General features: G+C 42.3%; 1 protein-coding gene across 1 annotated transcript; it reads left to right on the forward strand.

Annotated features, from left to right (window-relative positions):
- Positions 1 to 9,070: 9,070 nt before the first annotated feature.
- rtn2b (reticulon 2b) lies at positions 9,071 to 19,352 on the forward strand. Its single transcript, XM_056262944.1, has 7 exons — positions 9,071 to 9,170; positions 11,379 to 11,586; positions 12,060 to 12,198; positions 12,621 to 12,690; positions 12,832 to 12,878; positions 14,520 to 14,578; positions 19,189 to 19,352. Exons 1-7 carry the CDS (start codon positions 9,158 to 9,160, stop codon positions 19,277 to 19,279), a joined length of 627 nt encoding a protein of 208 aa, XP_056118919.1. The 5' UTR covers positions 9,071 to 9,157; the 3' UTR covers positions 19,280 to 19,352.
- The last annotated feature ends 476 nt before the right edge of the window (positions 19,353 to 19,828 follow it).

Here is a 19,828-nt window from a genome sequence, read left to right on the forward strand (position 1 = left end):
GAATCGCTACTTTTTCAAAAATGAATCGCTACTTTTTCAAAATTGAATCGCTACTTTTTAAAAAGTGAATCGATACTTTTTCAAAAAAGAATCAATACTTTTTCAAGTGAATCGATACTTTTTCAAAAAAAAGAATCGCTACGTTTCCAAAAATGAATCGATACTTTTTGAAAGCGAATCACTACTTTTTCAAAAATGAATCGCTACTTTTTAAAAAAGAATCGCTACTTTTTCAAAAAAGAATCGCTACTTTTCGAAAGTTAATCGCTACTTTTTCAAAAGTGAATTGCTACTTTTTCAAAAAAGAATCGCTACTTTTCGAAAGTGAATCACTACTTTTTCAAAAATGAATAGCTACTTTTTCAAAAATTAATGATACTTTTTCAAAAAAGAATCGATACTTTTTCATAAATGAATCGATACTTTTTTGCATTTAATACTATAAAACTTGAAGAGACTGTAGGTTATCTGTATAGGTTGCATAGTATTTGCAGTCATTACGTTCCTGTATATTGCGTGAATGACGGGTGGTTGGGCAGATATTGTGTTGCGGTAGGTAGTATGCCATACGGAACCGTTGTCCACTGAAAATGGAAGCTCTAGCGTTAAGTTCTGCCAGGAAGACTCAATTGCTGCGTCACTTATTACCTTCTCATCTATCCAATCGTGTCTAAGACTTGTGGTATAAAAGACCAGTACTTACACATGTCTGAGTTCGCAGATGCTGACGCTTTCATGCAGCTCTCGTTCAGTCGCCAGCCAACATGTTTCAGGACACGCATATTGTTCTATTATTGAGTTCCGACGATGGATATGTCCCGCCGTATCTCCTGCTACACGTCGAGGTTCCCGCGTTCAGTGCCGCATCTCCCCGTATGCACAGTGGTCTTCGGAGAGTTTTTGATGATCAGCCAAGGCCTCTCATGAGAAGTTCTGCTCTCTAGGCCTAAAACACCCTGGGTAACCAATCAGTTTCCATTTTCACGTCATCAAACGCCTCAACAGCGTCAGCTCAGTCAGGATAATCCGGCAGGAAGAGAACTATGTCATTCTCAACAACTTGTCCAGCAAAAGAACCTCGCTGTCTGCACGGGTGCATTATCCAGCAGATCACCGATCCACCGACATGAATCAACAACTCTGCAAATCACGAGAGGCGATCTTCTCTCGCTGGTTCAAGTTCAAGCTCCACTTCCAAGGCTTTCAAGTCGGTTTTTCAAGTTTGGTAGGCGCTTCCACCAGCCACCGTTAATATGTCCCCTCTATCATGATTAAACTTCATCCAGGTAAGTATTTCTCCGTTGCTTCCTACACCAGCGGCAGAGTTCAAATTGGTGTCCACGGTGACGTGGCGTTCGTGTTCATAATTACTAACGTTACTGATCTGCAGACTGCAATGGGGCCGGTTAGCTCGCCTTAAAGGGGAAATGTTCATAGCAAGTGTAAGCAAGTTTCGCGTCACCGCCACTGTACAGTGATCTAATAATATCAGCGTTGTCAAAACACCCGCAATGTTGGAAACTGCACAATGTATTATTTTTACAATGGAGATGAACGTTCCTGTAAACTGTGCAATTGTTGAGAAAAAAAAAAAATATATATATATATAATATATATATCAGCGTTGTCGATACCACGCTCTCGTGGGCAGTTTGCAAATACCCACTAACAACTGAGTAACTGATTTAAAAAAAAAAAAAAAAAAAAAACCTGACCTAAAGAGGGCAAGTTGTTCATTTGGCTGTCATGCATTCTGTAGTGGATATCTCTACAATGGCAGTTAATTACATACTTACATAAGTGTTGTAATTTCACAAACAACTATTTTCAACATATTTAGGCCTACTTTAAAATCATATTATAAGTCCCTTAATGAAAATTAATCTACAATATTGGAAATGTGTACAATTGCTGTAATATTTAACCTTCCTGCTGTCTACTTAATCCACTGATATGTGTGATAGAAATATTTTATGTGATTGCATTTTCCTGTACATTAATGTGGAAATACCCGACTAAGGATGCTCCTGTCAAAGGCCACATATCCTTAGCAAAAACTGCTAACTCAGTAGAATTAACAGTCATATTAGTTGTATCAAGTCAAACCAATCAACAGAACTAATCTGTGAAGGAGATTCGAGTGGCATCGTCTTTGCTCAACTGTTTGATTTACATGCTCATGTATCTTTCTATTCAAGAGTCTCAACTGTTGTTGTGGCCAGCGATCTCCCAGCCATGAATGGGGCTATGTCTGCAAGAGCAACTTGGGAGCCATGTCAGGCATATGCTGCGCATCTGAGAAAAGGATTCTACGCTCAAAAAAAAAAAAAAAAAAAAAAAACAGATCAAGTATCATTTAGGTAATGATAGTAGCTTCTTGACAGGACGCCGTCACCTTACTTCAGGTAAGTACCGTATTATGAAGTCAGATTTAGCCGATAAAAAAAAAAAAAAAAAAAAAAAAAAAAAAAAAAAAACCCATACTAGACAAAGGGTGCATGTCCAATCTCAGATTCGGATATCTAGGTCAGTAAAGGCTAGATGAATCTTCTAAGCTCACTCAAGGTTCGTCCGCTCTTCACAAAATCATCCTATAGCGGTCGTTAGGGTCCTTAGGGATTTGACGTGGTCGCAAAATATGTTATATCGTTGTGCTACAAAGCATGGTTGTCATCAAGGCAGATCTTATTGTTAGGCGATCATGCCATTCCTGAGACGTTAATTTGGCTATCAATCGTCTTCAATTTCATAATTAAGGTTGCGCTTATTCCTTCCAATGCAAAGCCATAGCTACGCGCTTTCACTCTTCGTTACAGGCTTTCAGACGGCTTTTGGCCTTCAGCAACCCGGATCCATCACCCTGCCCTCCTCTACAGAGTTTGTTAAATTAGTAATGTTTGCTTTTCTTTCAGATTCCTGTTTTCACATCCTGATCACGGCCGATTGTTCCTTCCTCGTCTACAATTACGAATCGTAATTTAATATTTCTTCCATCCATAGTTTGCTCGCAGGCATTCAAATTCACGCAAGTATTTTAATACTAATTATCCAAGTCTGTTTACCGTTCCTTCTCTTTGTTTGCTACTTAAGGCATAGCCAAGACCTGTAGTAAACCTCCGATAAACGCCTGCCAATCACTTTGTATCACAAAGATAAAAATGCGTATAATTGTGCCCTTTTCGCAGGATATGTGTTCAAGTTCATATAGCACATTTAAACAGCCGCTTAGACAGACCAAAGTGCTTTACAGAACACACAAATAAAAGTAAAACAGCAAAATATGTGGTGGGTCTCCGGTGTGTATGTGGGGTTTGGCTCGGAATGCCCACAGATAATTTTGAATAGCATGTCGGAATAGTCATTTCGAAAGTGATTAAGCATATCGTTTTGTCTATCCCTTTGGATGTGGCAGGGCTGCTACTCCCGGCACAGGGGTCGGAGTTTCAACAGCTCGTTTTGCAGCTCCGATTACCTCTCACCAACAATTTAAAACTTTTCGCTTTGTTCAACCGGGATCATTCAAGATGGAGAGACTCAAGTGTCAACATATAGACAACATTCCGGATGGTCGTTGATGAATTACGTAGCTCAGCGTAGCTATCTCTAGTCACTAATTAGCTTATTCTGTCTCGATTTTCTTTAAACCATGTCCCGTGGGCAGGATTCATGCAATTTAGGTTGTGATGCACTAACCCAGGAGGAATTTCGTTAGCTCCTCTCAGCGCTGTTGTAGTCTTTAAAAAGCAATTCTTAAATGAATTTCTCCCATTGCTTGAACTTTGAGTGTCGTAACCTTGAAGATGTTGGTCATGCTTATACGGTAACATTTCACACTAAGTAAGTTAGAAAAGCAAAATCCATCCAACCCCCTTTTTATTACTTCCTGTCCGCAATGGTCTCTTTTCTATTGGTATTCAGATTGTAGCTGTCTGTTACAGCGTCATGGCTCATGCATCCAGCTCGCATTTACAAATTCACTCCAGGAGCTAAATACTCCGATTTCCCCATGGTCTTTTCTAATTTGCGTTTCTCACCTAATTTTTTTACTCTCTTTCTTAAGAACTCTAAGAATGACTCTCAAGGCTCTGTTTCACTTATCAATTTATTAATTAGTTATAAATTCTGTCCCTTCTCATCTGATTAATTTCTTTAAATTCCCCTCCATTTATCCTAACTAACGGAGCACTTCTCTAAGCCTAGTTCAGGACTCATCAGTTTCTGTCCTCAAAAGCTGCAGCTTATCCCCCTCTCAGTTCACTGGACATTCCTTCAGGATTGGAGCCGCTACTACAGCAGCCGAGCGTGGCATCTCTCCAGCTGCTATTAAAATCCTGGGCAGGTGGTCCTCCTCGGCATTTGAATCCTACATAAGACCAGATTCAAAATCTATTCTCGAAGCTCAGCAAGCTCTCCAGTCATGATCTAGGTAAATTCCTATTTATCTACTGGTGGTGGTGTTTTTGCCAAAGCGGCTGGCACTTTTTATGATAGCATGGTTTAGCTACTAAACCAAGATGGCCTGCGGGCTAAGTGTCTGCTTTAACGGCGTTTCACACTATTGTTCTAGACGGCCCGCGGCCATGTGTCCCATCTAGATGGCTTGTGGCCCACGTGTTCTTCCAAAAGATTGGCCTGCGGCCCATGTGTCCTATCAAAGATGGCCTGTGGCCATGTGTCCTATCAAAAGATGGCCTGTGGCCCATGTGTCCTATCAAAAGATGGCCTGTGGCCCATGTGTCCTATCAAAAGATGGCCTGTGGCCCATGTGTCCTATCAAAAGATGGCCTGTGGCCCATGTGTCCTATCAAAAGATGGTCTGTGGCCCATGTGTCTTATCAAAAGATGGCCTGTGGCCCATGTGTTCTATCAAAAGATGGCCTGTGGCCCATGTGTCCTATCAAAAGATGGCCTGTGGCCCATGCGTCTTATCAAAAGATGGCCTGTGGCCCATGTGTTCTATCAAAAGATGGCCTGTGGCCCATGTGTCCTATCAAAAGATAGCCCGTGGCCACGTGACTCTTCAAAGATGGCTATATAAAATATATAAAAAAAAAAAAGAAAAAAAAAAACCCACACTAATTCTAATTTCTTTTCTATTTTAGGATCTCCAGGATTCACGACCGGTGGGTTTACTTCCTCTACCGTTCTTTGGGGGTGGGCTCCGTCCCGGTGGATTATTATTCCACCTACTTTTGGGGGTCGGCTGCGCCCCTGCCTTCGTCTTCAGGCAGGAAATGCAGAGTCCGGACCCTCGGATTGCGAGCTATGGACGGGGCCTACGCCAAAGAACTTTATTGCTTGCTGGGCTATCAATAAATGTATTTATTGTTACAGTATTTATTCTCCCGAGTCTTTCTGGTAGAAATGGAAGCTCTAGCGTTAAGTTCTGCCAGGAAGACTCAATTGCTGCGTCACTTATTACCTTCTCATCTATCCAATCGTGTCTAAGACTTGTGGTATAAAAGACCAGTACTTACACATGTCTGAGTTCGCAGATGCTGACGCTTTCATGCACCTCCATCCTCCCCACCACCACCAGGATGGTCCCTTCCCCTCCATCCTCCATCCTCCCCACCACCACCAGGATGGCCCCTTCCTATACCTCACGGGGGGTCGGCTGCGCCCCTGCCTTCGTCTTCAGGCAGGAAATGCAGAGTCCGGACCCTCGGATTGCGAGCTATGGACGGGGCCTACGCCAAAGAACTTTATTGCTTGCTGGGCTATCAATAAATGTATTTATTGTTACAGTATTTATTCTCCCGAGTCTTTCTGGTAGAACTGCCTATTCACGCACCAGTGGGGCTCGACAGCCTTAGTCAACGGGTTGGCGCGTATGGTTGGGCTGCGGAGAGATTGTGAGATTGTGGTTAGGTCTCAGCAGCAGGAGGGACGTAGAGGTCAGTAAGCTGGGCTGAGTTGAGTGGGGGACGGAGGGGGGTGATTTTGGGATGCAAGAGTCACTGTCTTCATGTTTTGTCATTTACGCCTGTGTTATGGAAATCATCATTATGAACAGCAGCTACGCTAATTATTTTCCCTTTGCTTTTCTGCTGTTATCTCGGGACGCGAGTCCCGAGAAAATGGCGTTCATCAGCTCCAGTTTGTATCCAGCCTCTCACGGAGACTTCAGATGCTCCAATCACAAAGCCTGTGAAGTGACGACTCAGCACGGGCGATATGGACTCTCTATGGTGGACGGCACTGATCCTCAACAACTCGTCTTAAGACCGGCGTGCATACTTGGACTTCCAAAAAATACTCTAAATGTTCCGATCCAATCTGACTTGTAATGCTGCCCGAATCATGCACTGTTCCTTCGTTGGCCAGAGGAGAACTGGCCCCCCGACTGAGTCTGGTTTCTCCCAAGGTTTTTTTCTCCATTCTGTCACCTGATGGAGTTTTGGTTCCTTGCCACTGTTGCCTTGGCTTTTGGCTTGCTTAGTTGGGGACATTTAACATTTAATATTATTGATCTGCCTTACTTAAGGTGGACGTTGACGCAATTTCTTTTAGAAACAAACTTTGTTATATTGTTTTCATGTTATCACTGTGAAGCGCTTTGATACAATCTGTATTGTAAAAAGCGCTATATAAATAAAGGTGACTTGACTTGACTTTTTCAAAAAAGAATCGATACTTTTTCAAAAAAGAATAAATATTGTTTATGCATGGTTATTGAAAAAACTAAAACGTAAAGTTTCTGAAATAAGGCCACAAAACACATACTAAATATGTGTCCACAAGACTTTTGACTAATGGATGTTCTCGCCTAGAGTTTTTTCTTCAAAATGATCTGAAAATCATCCTGCCTAATCATTCACATAAAACAATACATTGCTTTAAATTTTGTAACACACTTTTTTTTTGGAAAGCCAATATGCGGGAATAATGCTCTGAATAATGCTCTGATTCACACCTGAGAAGACAATGACCTGCATAATGACCCGCATAATGAGCCTTTCTCACAGGTGTGTCACTGAGCCACAAGAAAGAATGCAAGGACAAAAAATATATACTACAAAATTGGTTCACAGTTGGAAACATCTCGAAAAAAAATCTGTATTTTTCCATTTGTATTTTTGCTTGCAAATTGTATAATATACAAGGTAAACATTTCTAGTAATTGTGTAGTTAATTCACATACTGTATTTTCAGAAAGTTTTGGAATATATCCTCTCCCCAAATTTGTCACTAATAAAACAGAAAAATAATTTAAAGGGAAGGCTTATATTAAGCTTTTAAGATTTTGTTTACATCTACCTTGTAAATATATTCTTTGGTATTTTATTAAAAACGTTACAATTACAACAACAATTAAAATTGTATATTACGTGTGCATATGATACGCACTTTATGGCGTGGAATACACACGCACTCCACACCCCTAATCCTGCCCAATGGGTTTACAGTGCGTATCATTTGCACGCAAAAACTACATTGTACAAAACTACAAAACGTTACATTGTAATAAACGTATAATTGCATTGTAATAAATGTATAATAAGACTGTACCAAATGTATAATAAAAAAATTGTAAGCTACTTTTTTCAAAAAGAATCGCTAGTTTCTCAAAAAGATTCGCTACTTTTTTCAAAATGAATTGCTACTTTTTTCAAAAAGAATCGCTACTTTTTCAAAAAGAATCGCTACTTTTTTCAAAAATAATAATGTAACAAAATAATAATGTAACAAATGTATTATAATAATAATAATAATGTAACAAATGTATAATAACACTGTAATAAATGTATAATTACATTGTAATAAATGTATAATAACACTGTAAACAATGTATTATTAATCCAATGTAAATTCGATTGTAATAAACATATAATAACACTGTGATGTATAATGACATTGTAATAAACGTATAATTACATTGTAATAAACGTATAATAACACTGTAATAAATGTATAATTACATTGTAACAAACGTATAATTACATTGTATTAAATGTATAATTACATTGTAATAAATGTATAATAAGACTAACAAATGTATAATTAAATTTTTTACGCTACTTTTTCCAAAAAGCATCGCTACTTTTTCAAGAAGAATCGCAACTTTTTTCAAAAAGAATCGCAACTTTTATCAAAAAATAATCGCTACTTTTTAAAAAATAATCGCTACTTTAAAAAAAAGAATCTAACAAAATAATAATGTAACAAATGTATAATAATATTAATAATGTAACAAATGTATAATAACACTGTAATAAATGTATAATTACATTGTAATAAACGTATTATAACACTGTAATGTATAATTACATTGTAATAAACGTATAATTACATTGTAATAAATGTATAATAACACTGATAACAATGTATTATTAATCCAATGTAAATTCGATTGTAATAAACGTATAATTACATTGTAATGTATAATAACAACCTTGAAAAGAATCGCTACATTTCTCGAAAAGAATCGCTACTTTTTTACTTCAGAAGTAAACAGTGTAGCTGACTTAATGTTTAGCTGACAGATTGTTTATTTTTAAACCAAAATTTTTAAGCCACAACCCTCTCTAATGTCAGAATGTTTATTTTTAAACCACAACTTCAATGTGTGCTTCTTTTACAAATATATTTAACGATATCTTTTGCATTTCTAATCCAAACAATGTCAAACTCGGCACTGCACTTACTTGTGCCAGTAGCAAGACACCTGTCAAGTTTGAAATCCATTGGACTAACGGTTCGAGAGATATTCGATTAACAGACAGACAGACAGACAGACAGACACACAGACAGACGTTCCTGTAGTTTATAGATAGATTTAAAATAAATGAATATATAATATTAATATATAAAACTGCACACACACACTATTCACAGAATAATTTTCAGAATAAAAAAAAAGCACAGGATTCCATGAACAATCCCTGAGTAATTTGCCCGTATCTAAGGTTATCCATGAGACGAAGACTTGTCTACACACAGACATATGCTGACGTCTCAGGTTCCTTAAGCTCAGAACTGCCCATGAGGGATCATAGCTGTGTATGTGTGTGTTTGTAAAGATGTGTCCAAGTGGTTGAGATATTATTAGGTCAGACCAACCCCTTCCTGCTGACAACGCTAGGATGGCCAAAAAAAGCCCAGAGGGTTCGTGGAGTTCTGGGAGGAGAGGGGGTTTGGTGTGGAAGCAGCAGAAATGGCCAGCAAAGGTGAGAGTCTTCCGCAAAAACCGAACAGCACTGGGACTGAGGTCACCTGAGCTATTTTGTTTACATGTGTAATGCGCTGGTATGCGAAGAGCAGGTTGTAACTGAGGAAAGTGTGTGTGTGTGTGTGTTTGTGTGTGGGCGGGGGGAGGATCAGATTGAAGCTGAGTGGTTTACACTAGAGGTGTAGTAATACTGACTAGTCAGCACATCACACAGGACTTCTCAATGGGAATCTGATGGATGGACTGCTTTCAGGAGTGGACTGATGCATGACTCTAGGATTTTGAGGCAGAGGGAGAAAAGGAAGCATTGATGTCTGAAAGAATGAGGTGAGATCTTCTCTCAGTCTTATTTTGGCAGCGCTGGCATATACGTCTCCCCGGAGAGATTCAATCTGACCCGGCCATGTTAGGCAGCAATAAAGAGGAGTGAATGCCTCGTGGAAGACTTTTTTAGTAGGGTTTGGATTGATCTGATAATGGCTCCTTCAGCTTTGCACCAGTGTGCGCCACAGCACAGATTTGCACCTGCGTTTGAAAGATAATCGGAATCAACAGCTGTTGGGGTCTATTGGCTTTACAGCGGAAAGGGCGTGAAAATGCACACTGCCATTAGCTGTTCCACTTGGGTTGTGTCCATGCACTCTCTCTGACACAAGGCCTTATTGTCCATTTATCTCATATGTTTGCCTCAAAGAGCATTTGCTATAATTTATTGCAGTTGTACAAAAAACTGTGCAAATAATTGATAGATGAGCTCGTGGACACCTGGACAGTGGACGATTCAGATTAGTCTGTTCATATACAGACAAAATGCATATGCGTTTATAGACTTGGCGTGTTTGGCACAGCCTGGGGTGTATAATGTGATCAAGCTTGGCTGGACAATGACGTGGTTTCCTCAAGTGTTTCTGGTGGAGTCGGCCTTGAACACATGTCTGCTTTTCATAATAATCAATAATCAATGCTAAATGAAAATCTTCATTTTAAAAGCCTTTTTAAAAGTAAAAAAACTCAGTAAAGTCCTTGACAGCATTAAGGCCACTACTTTATGTTTCTGTGAACTTTTTAATTCCACTTGTTCTTTTCTGTCCTTTTGTGTTGTTTTCATATTCCACTGAGTCTTGTTTATCCTTTTATTGTGCTATTTGAGAGCTTTTACACTGCTTCACGTTGCCTGAAATTTACCACAAAGAAGACTGAGAATGTTTAGCCTGACAGGGTATTTACTCAAAATGTACTCTACCCATCCCATTCCTGGTAGATCACTTGTTTTACACAAACAAAGTTAGATAGTTTGGTGGCTGAATGACATTATCACTACAATGACTGCAATTTCAGTACATTAAATACATCCAGATCACAACTATTTTACTCTCAACAAATGTTGTGTTGACAGTCATACAGATGATCACTCACTGCTAAAGCTTCCTGCTAGCTAATTAAAAAAAGGTTACAGATGTTTATGTGTTCACATATGCCGTCAGTTTTTGCATTTTATATTTTCTTCCCTCTGTCAAACCTAAATTATCATACATTACACATTAGGGAGAAAGAGAGAGAGAGAGAACCCTTCTTGACAGAGATGATTCAGCTTCCTATGTATGATGTCACTTCCATTATTTGACTGACTTTAAAATTAAGGGACATAAGAAAATTAGTGCTTTATTTAATTAATCTATAATTTTTTAACATATATTTGGGGAATAAGATTACAGTTCAAACAATATGCAAATGTGAATTTTAGTCTTTTGTCAAATTAAAAGTCCCACTAAATGTAAAAAGCCCAGAGTGAAATATAGGCCAATTTGCTTACTCTCTTCTCTGCAAAAAATGTCTTAATTCTCCAAAAATAATACTAGTAATTTGGTTTAAATTTAAAAGAGAAAAGACAGTTCCGAAAACAGAGAATTTCTTTAACATTTTATCAATTATTCATTCTAAAGTGAATTCACTCAACTAAAGTTTATGGAATCACTCCATAAGAATGGATGAAAATCTGTAATATGATAGTCTGTTTTACCACACACATTACCAGACACTGTGTAAACATGCACATCTGCATGCCTTTTTGGGGCCGACTTCAAAGCAGTACTGCATGATCTTTGCATTTTTCCCTCAGTCGCTTTCCATCTTTCAGCCTGGCTATGCCTCTTTATGTGTTTATTTCCCTGACGTTCCACACATTAATTTTTCTTGCCCTCTCTAGTGTTGGATCTGTTATACTGGCGAGATGTGGGGACCACCGGGCTGGTGTTTACTGGTTTGGTTGTGGGTTTGGCTTGTTTGTTCCAGCTCAGTGCCATCACGGTCCTGTCTAACCTCGGTTTGGGCATTATGGCCTTCACCCTCCCTGTACGCTTCCTTTACAAAGCTTCGACACTTGTCCGCCTCAGCGATGGATCTCATCCCTTCCAGTGAGTATGCTGTAAAACAATAACAGTTTAAAAAGCAATAACCTCAAATATGTATCTGACACTGCTGTTTACTGTAGCTCTTAAATGTAAACTACTCAATATTACTTCTTTAGTATATTAGAATATAAACTTTTTTTTTTATTAAACTGTATAAAATAACAAATCGCAATAGTGGTGTGTTATGGAAAAAACACTCTTGTTTATGTGATATTGCTTATAAAATTACAGACAACAACCCCAGTCTGCCCTATTTGCAAGCTGTTTTGAATGGACGAGTTCACTCTGATACAGTCCATATCAAGTTGTTCATGGGTTAAAATGTTCATTCTTGAGATGCATAATAACAGTTGAGCAGATTTAAAACAAAAATTGAGTGAATTGGCAGGAGCTTGACGGAGGGAAAAGCAACACAAATAAGTTGGGATTAATGCATGTAATCTTTCTCAGCTGGTCCACTTTTCTTTATTAAAAAGGTCATATTTGGATGAGGACCGCACGCTGACAGATGAGGACACAGTCCGCATGGCGGAACAAACCGTTCTGCTGATTGCTACGGCTGTCACCGAGATAAAGAGGCTGTTCTTCATCGATAGCATCATGGACTCAGTGAAGGTCTCGCACACATCTTAAATATCTCACCTCAGCTGAGCAGTTTTTACGCTTTTACTGCAATTTATGACCTACTTTCACTACATCAGGGGATACTGCTGACTTACGTAATTAGTCCTGATATTAAATATTACCATGCACTTTCATTCCCAAAGGCAAAGGTGCTGGGAGAATAAGCATGTGAAAGTGAAGAAATTCATATTTGGAAAAAAGCTGAACTTTATTATTATAAGAACAAAAGGTTCCTGTAGCTCCCCTGGTTCAGCAAAATATAAAATATATACCGTAGGCTACCTTCATTGCACTTTTAATCTCTTCAGATAAAAGCATCTTGCAAATGAATAAAATGTAAATCTTAAGTATAACCATTCAAAATGAAATATATTGCTTTTATCTGAATGACTGTATTTTATTTGTTTGTGTAGTTTGTTGTGTTCCTGTATTTGTTGACATATGTGGGGGTCCAAGCTAATGGTCTCACGCTGGTGATGACCGGTAAGGATATCCTGCTGAAATTTGTAATGTAAAGCAAATCATGACTGAAACAATTTAACTAATATTATTCAAAACCGCTGAGTTCTAAACAACTGTGTAGATGTTACATGGCGTTAATGTAATCCTTTCACTTCTGAACAGGTGTGATATGTGCCTTCTCTCTGCCACTGTTATACAGACTTCAAAAGGTAAGTGCATCAGTTGGATTTTAGAGACCTATATTCAAAGTCTTGAAAAAAAGCCTTAATATGCATACACTCAAAATAAAGGCTCTTTGTGGCATCAATGGTTCCACGAAGAACCTTTAACATCCATAGAAACTTTCCATTCCACAAAAAGTTCTTTAGATTTTAAAAATGTTCTTCACACCAATGGCCCGTTCACACCAAGGACGATAACTATAAAGATATAGTTCTAAAAATCATTCTCAATATTAAAGAATAGCAGAGTTCACGCCACAGCTATAATGATAACGGCACAGAGAAACAATATCATTGGAATCACTTTCAGAACGATTTTATTCAACTGATGAACAATAAAAACATTGACAGCCAATCAGAATCCATCCTACTATAACGAGCTTGAGCATTTAAAGTGACAGACAAGCACGTGCGAATAAACAGAAAGATATTGTCCACTAGTGTGGACGCTAGGGCTGCACGAATAATCGCAATTTACATATAATCGCACTTAAACCGATTTGGCTTATCGCGATTTTGAAATCACAAAGGCTGCGATTATTGTTTATGCGCAGCTTGTCATTGATGTACGGCTCTGTAAATGCTGCTTAATCTGAAAGCACTGTGAGCTTGAGTCACTTATAACATGCATTTGCAAAAGCAACACGCGTCAAACATCTTTCCAAATATGAGAAGCATTTATGAACCTCTTGTCCAACAAAAGACAACATTTAATAACATGCTTTTACTCCAAAATCACTTCATAATGGCCGTTGAGCATCCTTCTGTAAGATTATGTGGCTTCTTACACAGAATAAGGCCGTGTTTATTAGTCATGTTTAATCAATCAAAGCGTTTTAATCTTCTGTTTATTCAGCTGCAGCGATGATGCCCATAGGGATTTCCTGGAATGATGCGCGTTATTTACTTCTGCGATGGGGCATATTTGGAGTGTCTGCGTGAGACGCCCCCTGGTGTTCAGATGGAGCAGCATTTACTACCGATCAGCCGTGGTGCACTGACAAGCTGCGCATAAAATAATCGCAGCCTTTGCCAAATCTCGTGCGGTTTCATTGCGATTAAATGTGCAGCCATATTATACACTGTAAAAAAAATATGATTAATAAGTTACAACAACATATGTTTTTACATTGCATAAATCATCAAAATAAGTTAAGCAATTTTCAACTTTTTTTACAAGTTAGAAGATTTAACTAATTTTTTAAGTCAGTTTAATGCAATTGAAATGACTTAAACATCTAAGTTAACTGTACTTAAAACTGTAAGGCAGCAACTTTTTTTTTTACAGTGCTTTATAGTTTGTTCTTGGTGTGCACGCACGGGCCTTAAGAAAAAAAAAGTTCTTCTATCCATAAGAGCTGTTCACCGAAAGGTTTTTCGGAGAATCCAAAGGGTTCTTCTATGGCATTATGCAAAAACACCCTTTTGGAACCCTTATTTTTAAGAGTGTAGGTAAAAAAAAGAGTTTAGAAACTGAATGTGTTAGGTAACAGCAGGAATTTACCATTTCCCTCATTTTCCTAACCAGAAATTCACTTTTTATTAGATCTCACTAATTTATGCACATTGTCTCACACACCATAGGCTATTTCAAACTTGACTCTTAAATTTTATTTTCCTTTTTAACAGGGGAGGATTGACAAGATTGTTAAAGCAATCAAAAAACTTGTGGATAAAATCACAGAAATGTAAGTAAGAAGGAAAAAAAATCAAGCAATTTAAATTTACATCATTCCAAATATTTAATTTCTCCTTGCAAAGAAACAAATGATGCTCAAAACACTATATATTCAATATATGACTTTAATGAACTAAAAACAACCGTGGTTTATTTTCTTGAATTTATCATGTTCCCTTTCGTTGTCACTCCGAGTTATGTCGGATGACGACGAATGGGGTTTCGCTTAGAAAGCCTATCAACTACGAGTATTACAAAACGAGCCAATGGCAAAGAAATGCCATGGGTCTGCGGAATTTGCATGGCGCAACTCCGCCCCACCTCGTGAGTATAAAGGAGGATGCCAGCAACATGATGCAGATATGTTTTTCGCTTCGGAGCCAAGGTAATCCTTCGCTCCACAGCCATCTCTGAACTGTCAGCTTTACAAGACGAGATTCTCTGGTGTTGGTGTGACGGCTATTCCCAGCAAGTGCACACTTCCTGCTTATCTGTGCAGTGGTTTGCCAGTGAGTGTGTTTCTCCCTGGACGCTTCAACGCTTGAGTTTCCTCTCACAAAAGAGCTTGCGCGCGGCACGTCTTTTTAAAGATGCCTCGTCCGTGCACTTCTGGTTGCGGTAGACTCGTGTCTGACTCTGATGGGCACGAGCGCTGTCTAGTGTGTTTGGGCATTGATCACGCAAGAGCAGCGCTCGTGGATGACTCATGCTCTCTCTGTGGGAACATGACCATCGCGTCACTACGATCGAGCCTCAATGATCTCGCAAGAGTGAGAGTCCCCTCATCCACACCCCGATCTACTTCCTCTAAACCTAGAGCTAGTACTTCGGCTGGTGGCCAGGGTGACCTGAGGGTGACGGTGTGGAACAAGGCGCAGACTATTTGTCCGTGCCCCGCACCTCCCCCTCCAGTGACGGTGCCCGTTAGTGTTCAGGGGATTCCCGCGGGACCATCTTCGGATGCCCCGCGAGTTTCCTTTGGCGCTACAGAGGAGGATGCAATGTCTATCGCTGCATCACAAGGTGGGCAAGATTCATCGAGTGAAGACTCAGCAGCGCTGCCGCCTTCGGGCGTGCAGTCGTTCGCCATGCCTGATCCTGAGATCACGGCCATGCTTTCCCGGGCCGCGAGCATCGGGTTAGAGTGGACCCCTCCACCCTGTTCCGAACGCTCCCGGCTGGACGATTGGTTTTTGGGTGCGGCCGCCGACTCTCGTCCGTGGCCAACCCCAATACCTTTCTTCCCGGACGTGCATGATGAGATCTCAAAGTCCTGGAAGACCCCCATGTCTTCCCGGGACCGCTCGCTGATCTCATCCGCCTTTCCTCCCCTAGATGGGGTAGCTGCCCGTGGGTACACTGGGCTCCCCCTGGTTGAACGCTCTGTTGCGATGCAAATGTGTCCTCAGAGTGCTTCTTCTCGTGGCGAGCCTAAGCACCCATCCAAAGCCTGTAGATTTTCGTCTACGTTAGTGGCAAAGTTTTAAAGAGCGGCGGGACAGGCGGCTGCTTCTCTGCATGCTATGGCCACTCTGCAGGTCTACCAGGCCCAGATGCTCAGAGACATGCACGAGGGTAGGACAGACCCAGGGCTCTTTGATGAGCTGCGCGCCACCACCGACCTCGCTCTCCGGGGGCGACGAAGGTGACCACGCGCTCCCTGGGTTTGGTGATGTCCACAGCCGTGGTCCAGGAGAGACATCTCTGGCTGAACCTGGCTGACATGCAGGATGCCGGGCCGTCCCGTCTGCTCGACACCCCCATGTCCCAGGCCGGCCTTTTCGGCGGTTCTCGACGGCTCAGAAACAGACTGAGGCCATTAAACACATTCTGCCCCGTCGGCCCGCTGCTGCCTCCACCCAGCCGACCGGGCAGACTCCTCAGTCTGTTCGCCGCCAAGGGCGCCCTCTTGCGGCTCCCGCCCCTACCGCCCGGCCCAAGCAGCAGCCTTCACCCGGGCCAGGTCGTGGAGGAAGCCGCAGGAAGGCGCCCCAGCCCTCTCCAGCCCCGCCCCCGCTAAACCCCGGGCCAAGTGGCGCTCCTGAGACGGGCTGCTCAGAGATGACTGTCACTTCTCAGGAGATGGTAGCAGGACCACTCCTTCCCCCAGTGCAGGGCTGGGGTAGAATCTTTTGTTCTCCACTCCCCGCTGCTCACCCTCGGGTGGGCAGCACCCTAATGTGGTTAAAGAAAGAAGTGACACCCTCACCCCTGAGCACACAGAGTTCTCGGACGACACAGTGCGCCGCCCTCGGGTCGTGCACCCCTCGTCCTCCACTGTCTCAGAGTCGGATGACAGTGCGTGCCGTCACCCGAACCGTACCGCTCTCATCCGCCTCTGTCGCCAGACCCCTGGCAGAGCAGGCCTCAGCGGAACGCGGGTCCTTCCCTGGCCTCCTCTGTCAGGGTGCGGTTGATGACTGTGATGATGATGATGATGAATTTTATTTATAATGCACTATACATTTGACATCAAATCTCATAGTGCTTACAAAAAAAAAAAAAAAAATAGACAAAACAATACCCAGACACTTAAAAATACATTAAAATACTTAAAAATACGCTCTTCTAAAAAGATAAGTTTTAAGCTCTTTTTTAAAAACATCCGTAGTCATGGGAGCTCTGAGATGTTCTGGAAGGGCATTCCATAGACGAGGGGCGGATGCTTTAAAAGCCCTGTCGCCCATATTCTTAAGCCGTGTCCTAGGTGTAACCAGGAAATGCCGTTTGCCTGCTCTGGTCCGGGTGGGACTGTGCCCCCACACCGGGCCGCTATGCCATCCACGTCCGGGCCGGTCACTCCGCTTCGCTGCTCCACCGAGGCGACGTCTGTGGTTCACATGACCCCGCTGGTGCAGTACTCGGGAGCCTGGCTAGAGCCTCCCCATCTGTCCCGCTGGGTCGCACGAACTATCAGGCTCGGCTACGCGATTCAGTTCGCGCGGTCTCCTCCCCGCTTCAGGGAAGTCCGCTTCACTATGGTCGGAGGCAATGCCCCTGTCATGAGAGTGGAGGTTGCTACCCTACTGGTGAAGGGTGCGATTGAGACTGTCTCTCCAGCCGAAATGAGGTCCGGCTTCTACAGCCCCTACAGCCCCTACTTCATTGTCCCAAAGAAATCCGGTGGGTTACGGCCAATCCTGGACCTGCCGTTCAAGATGCTCACAGCCAAATGCATTTTCGAATGTGTGCGGCCCCAGGATTGGTTTGCAGCAATCGACCTGAAGGATGCCTAGTTCCATGTCTCCATTCTCCCTCGACACGTTCATACAGTTTACTTTTGAGGGAAAGGCATACCAGTACGCGGTTCTCCCTTTCGGGCTAGCCCTGTCTTATCGCGTCTTTACGAAGGTCGTCAAGGCAGCCCTTGTCCCCCTTCGGGAACACGGGGTTCGTCAGGTTCCTGAGAGGAGCGATGAGACTGAATCCTCCTCGCCCTCCTCTCGTTCCTTCTTGGGACCTCTCAGTGGTTCTAACTGCCCTGCAGAGTGCTCCCTTTCAGCCTTTGCAATCAGTGGAGATTAATTTCCTGTCTATAAAGACAGTTCTGCTGGTTGCACTGGCCTCCATCAAGAGGGTAGGGGACCTGCACGCATTCTCCGTTGACGAAGCGTGCCTGGAGTTCGGGCCGGCTAACTCTCACGTGATCCTGAGACCCCGGCTTGGATATGTGCCCAAGGTTCCCACCACTCCCTTCCGGGACCAGGTGGTAAACCTGCAAGCGCTGCCCCTTGAGGAGGCAGACCCAGCCTTGGCACTGCTCTGTCCAGTACGTGCTCTCCGCACCTATGTAGACAGAACGCAGTGTTTAAGGACCACAGACCAGCTCTTTGTCTGTTATGGTGGGAAGCTGAAGGGAAAGGCTCTCTCCAAGCAAAGGCTGTCTCACTGGATAGTGGACGCCATTGCTTTGGCTTACCAGCAGCAAGGTTGATCGTGCCCCCTTGGTGTGACTGCCCACTCCACCCGGAGTGTGGCGTCCTCTTGGGCTCTAGCGCATGGCGCCTCGCTAACAGACATCTGCAGAGCTGCAGGCTGGGTGACACCCAACACATTTGCCAGATTCTACAATCTCCGAGTGGAGCCTGTGTCCTCTCATGTACTCGCTTCAACCAGCTAGTACCGGACCCGCTCGGATGTCTTCGCTTGCTCGCCATTCCACTCCACGGACTGGATACGTGCAATATTTTCCTCAGGTGAGCTTCCTCCTCAAGCCCTGAGTTCCTCCAGCACTCCTGACGTCGACGTCAGTGTCTATTGCCTGCGCGTTGGCTAGGTGCATCCGTGTGCATGGTCCCCCCTCTGGGCGACCCCCACATGTGTATTTCCACTGTAAGCCTCCCTTGGCAAGCCACCTTGCCACCCCTGGGGTTGAAATATTGCACCTGTGGCTGGACACCCCAGTGTTCTCCATATGCATCCCTCTGGGTCATATGTGTATTCTCTAAGGTGGGGCGGAGTTGCGCCATGCAAATTCCGCAGACCCATGGCATTCCTTTGACATTGGCTCGTTTTGTAATACTCGAAGTTGATAGGCTTTCTAAGCGAAACCCCATTTGTCGTCATCCGACGTAACCGAGACGTTCTCTGTGCCACTTCTTTTACACGTTTCTTTTCTAGAGTTGATCTTGTGGTTTCCCTGGCCAAACCTTCACCAGCCCAAGCACCTTCCCCTACCCCCACACCAAAAAATAAGCAGAAGACTAAATGAAGAGGAGGGAGAGAGAAATGTGGAGTACACTGAACAAAGAAAGTCTTACGTTGCAACTGCAGCCCTGCGTGTTAGGCAGGGTTGGGGTTTGGGGGTTATGAACGAGCGCTATGTTTTACAGTACTTTTCTTATGGTGCTAGGAGACTCTTCACCAGGTCTTCTCAAAAGAATAAAGCAAAAAGCTTCTTCAAGAAGCACACGTCAGTCAAGAGAAGTCTAGATGTACACCTATTGTATTCATTTATTTCATTCAAACTGTCTTTTATAACTAGTAACTGTATAAAGCTGTGTAATATTTATAATTCTTGGTTCATTTTGCCTGACAAGGCTTTTCTACTGATTTTCATAGAAACAGCTGAACCTAGTGACAGTTGAAGTATGTTTTTCTCCACTAGAGGGTACAATGTGACCACAGAATCACAGCAGTTCTCAGTCGGAACAGCATGTTACAGAAATTCTGTCATGTAAATTTGTTTAACATTTTTGGAGTTTACAATTCACACTGGGATTGTTCTCATTTGGTTTTTAATATTTAAAACCGAATGTTA

The sequence above is a fragment of the Rhinichthys klamathensis genome, unplaced genomic scaffold (assembly GCF_029890125.1).
Source record: "Rhinichthys klamathensis goyatoka isolate OS25496 unplaced genomic scaffold, OSU_Roscu_1.1 h1tg000197l_1, whole genome shotgun sequence".
Classification (NCBI taxonomy): Eukaryota; Metazoa; Chordata; class Actinopteri; order Cypriniformes; family Leuciscidae; genus Rhinichthys; species Rhinichthys klamathensis.

What these genes read in the sequence shown, in the direction of transcription:
- rtn2b (XM_056262944.1), top strand. An exon ending in GATGGATCTCATCCCTTCCA is followed by an intron (nt 11,587 to 12,059) that starts GTGAGTATGCTG and finishes TTTATTAAAAAG; the next exon opens with GTCATATTTGGATGAGGACC. An exon ending in TGTTATACAGACTTCAAAAG is followed by an intron (nt 12,879 to 14,519) that starts GTAAGTGCATCA and finishes CCTTTTTAACAG; the next exon opens with GGGAGGATTGACAAGATTGT.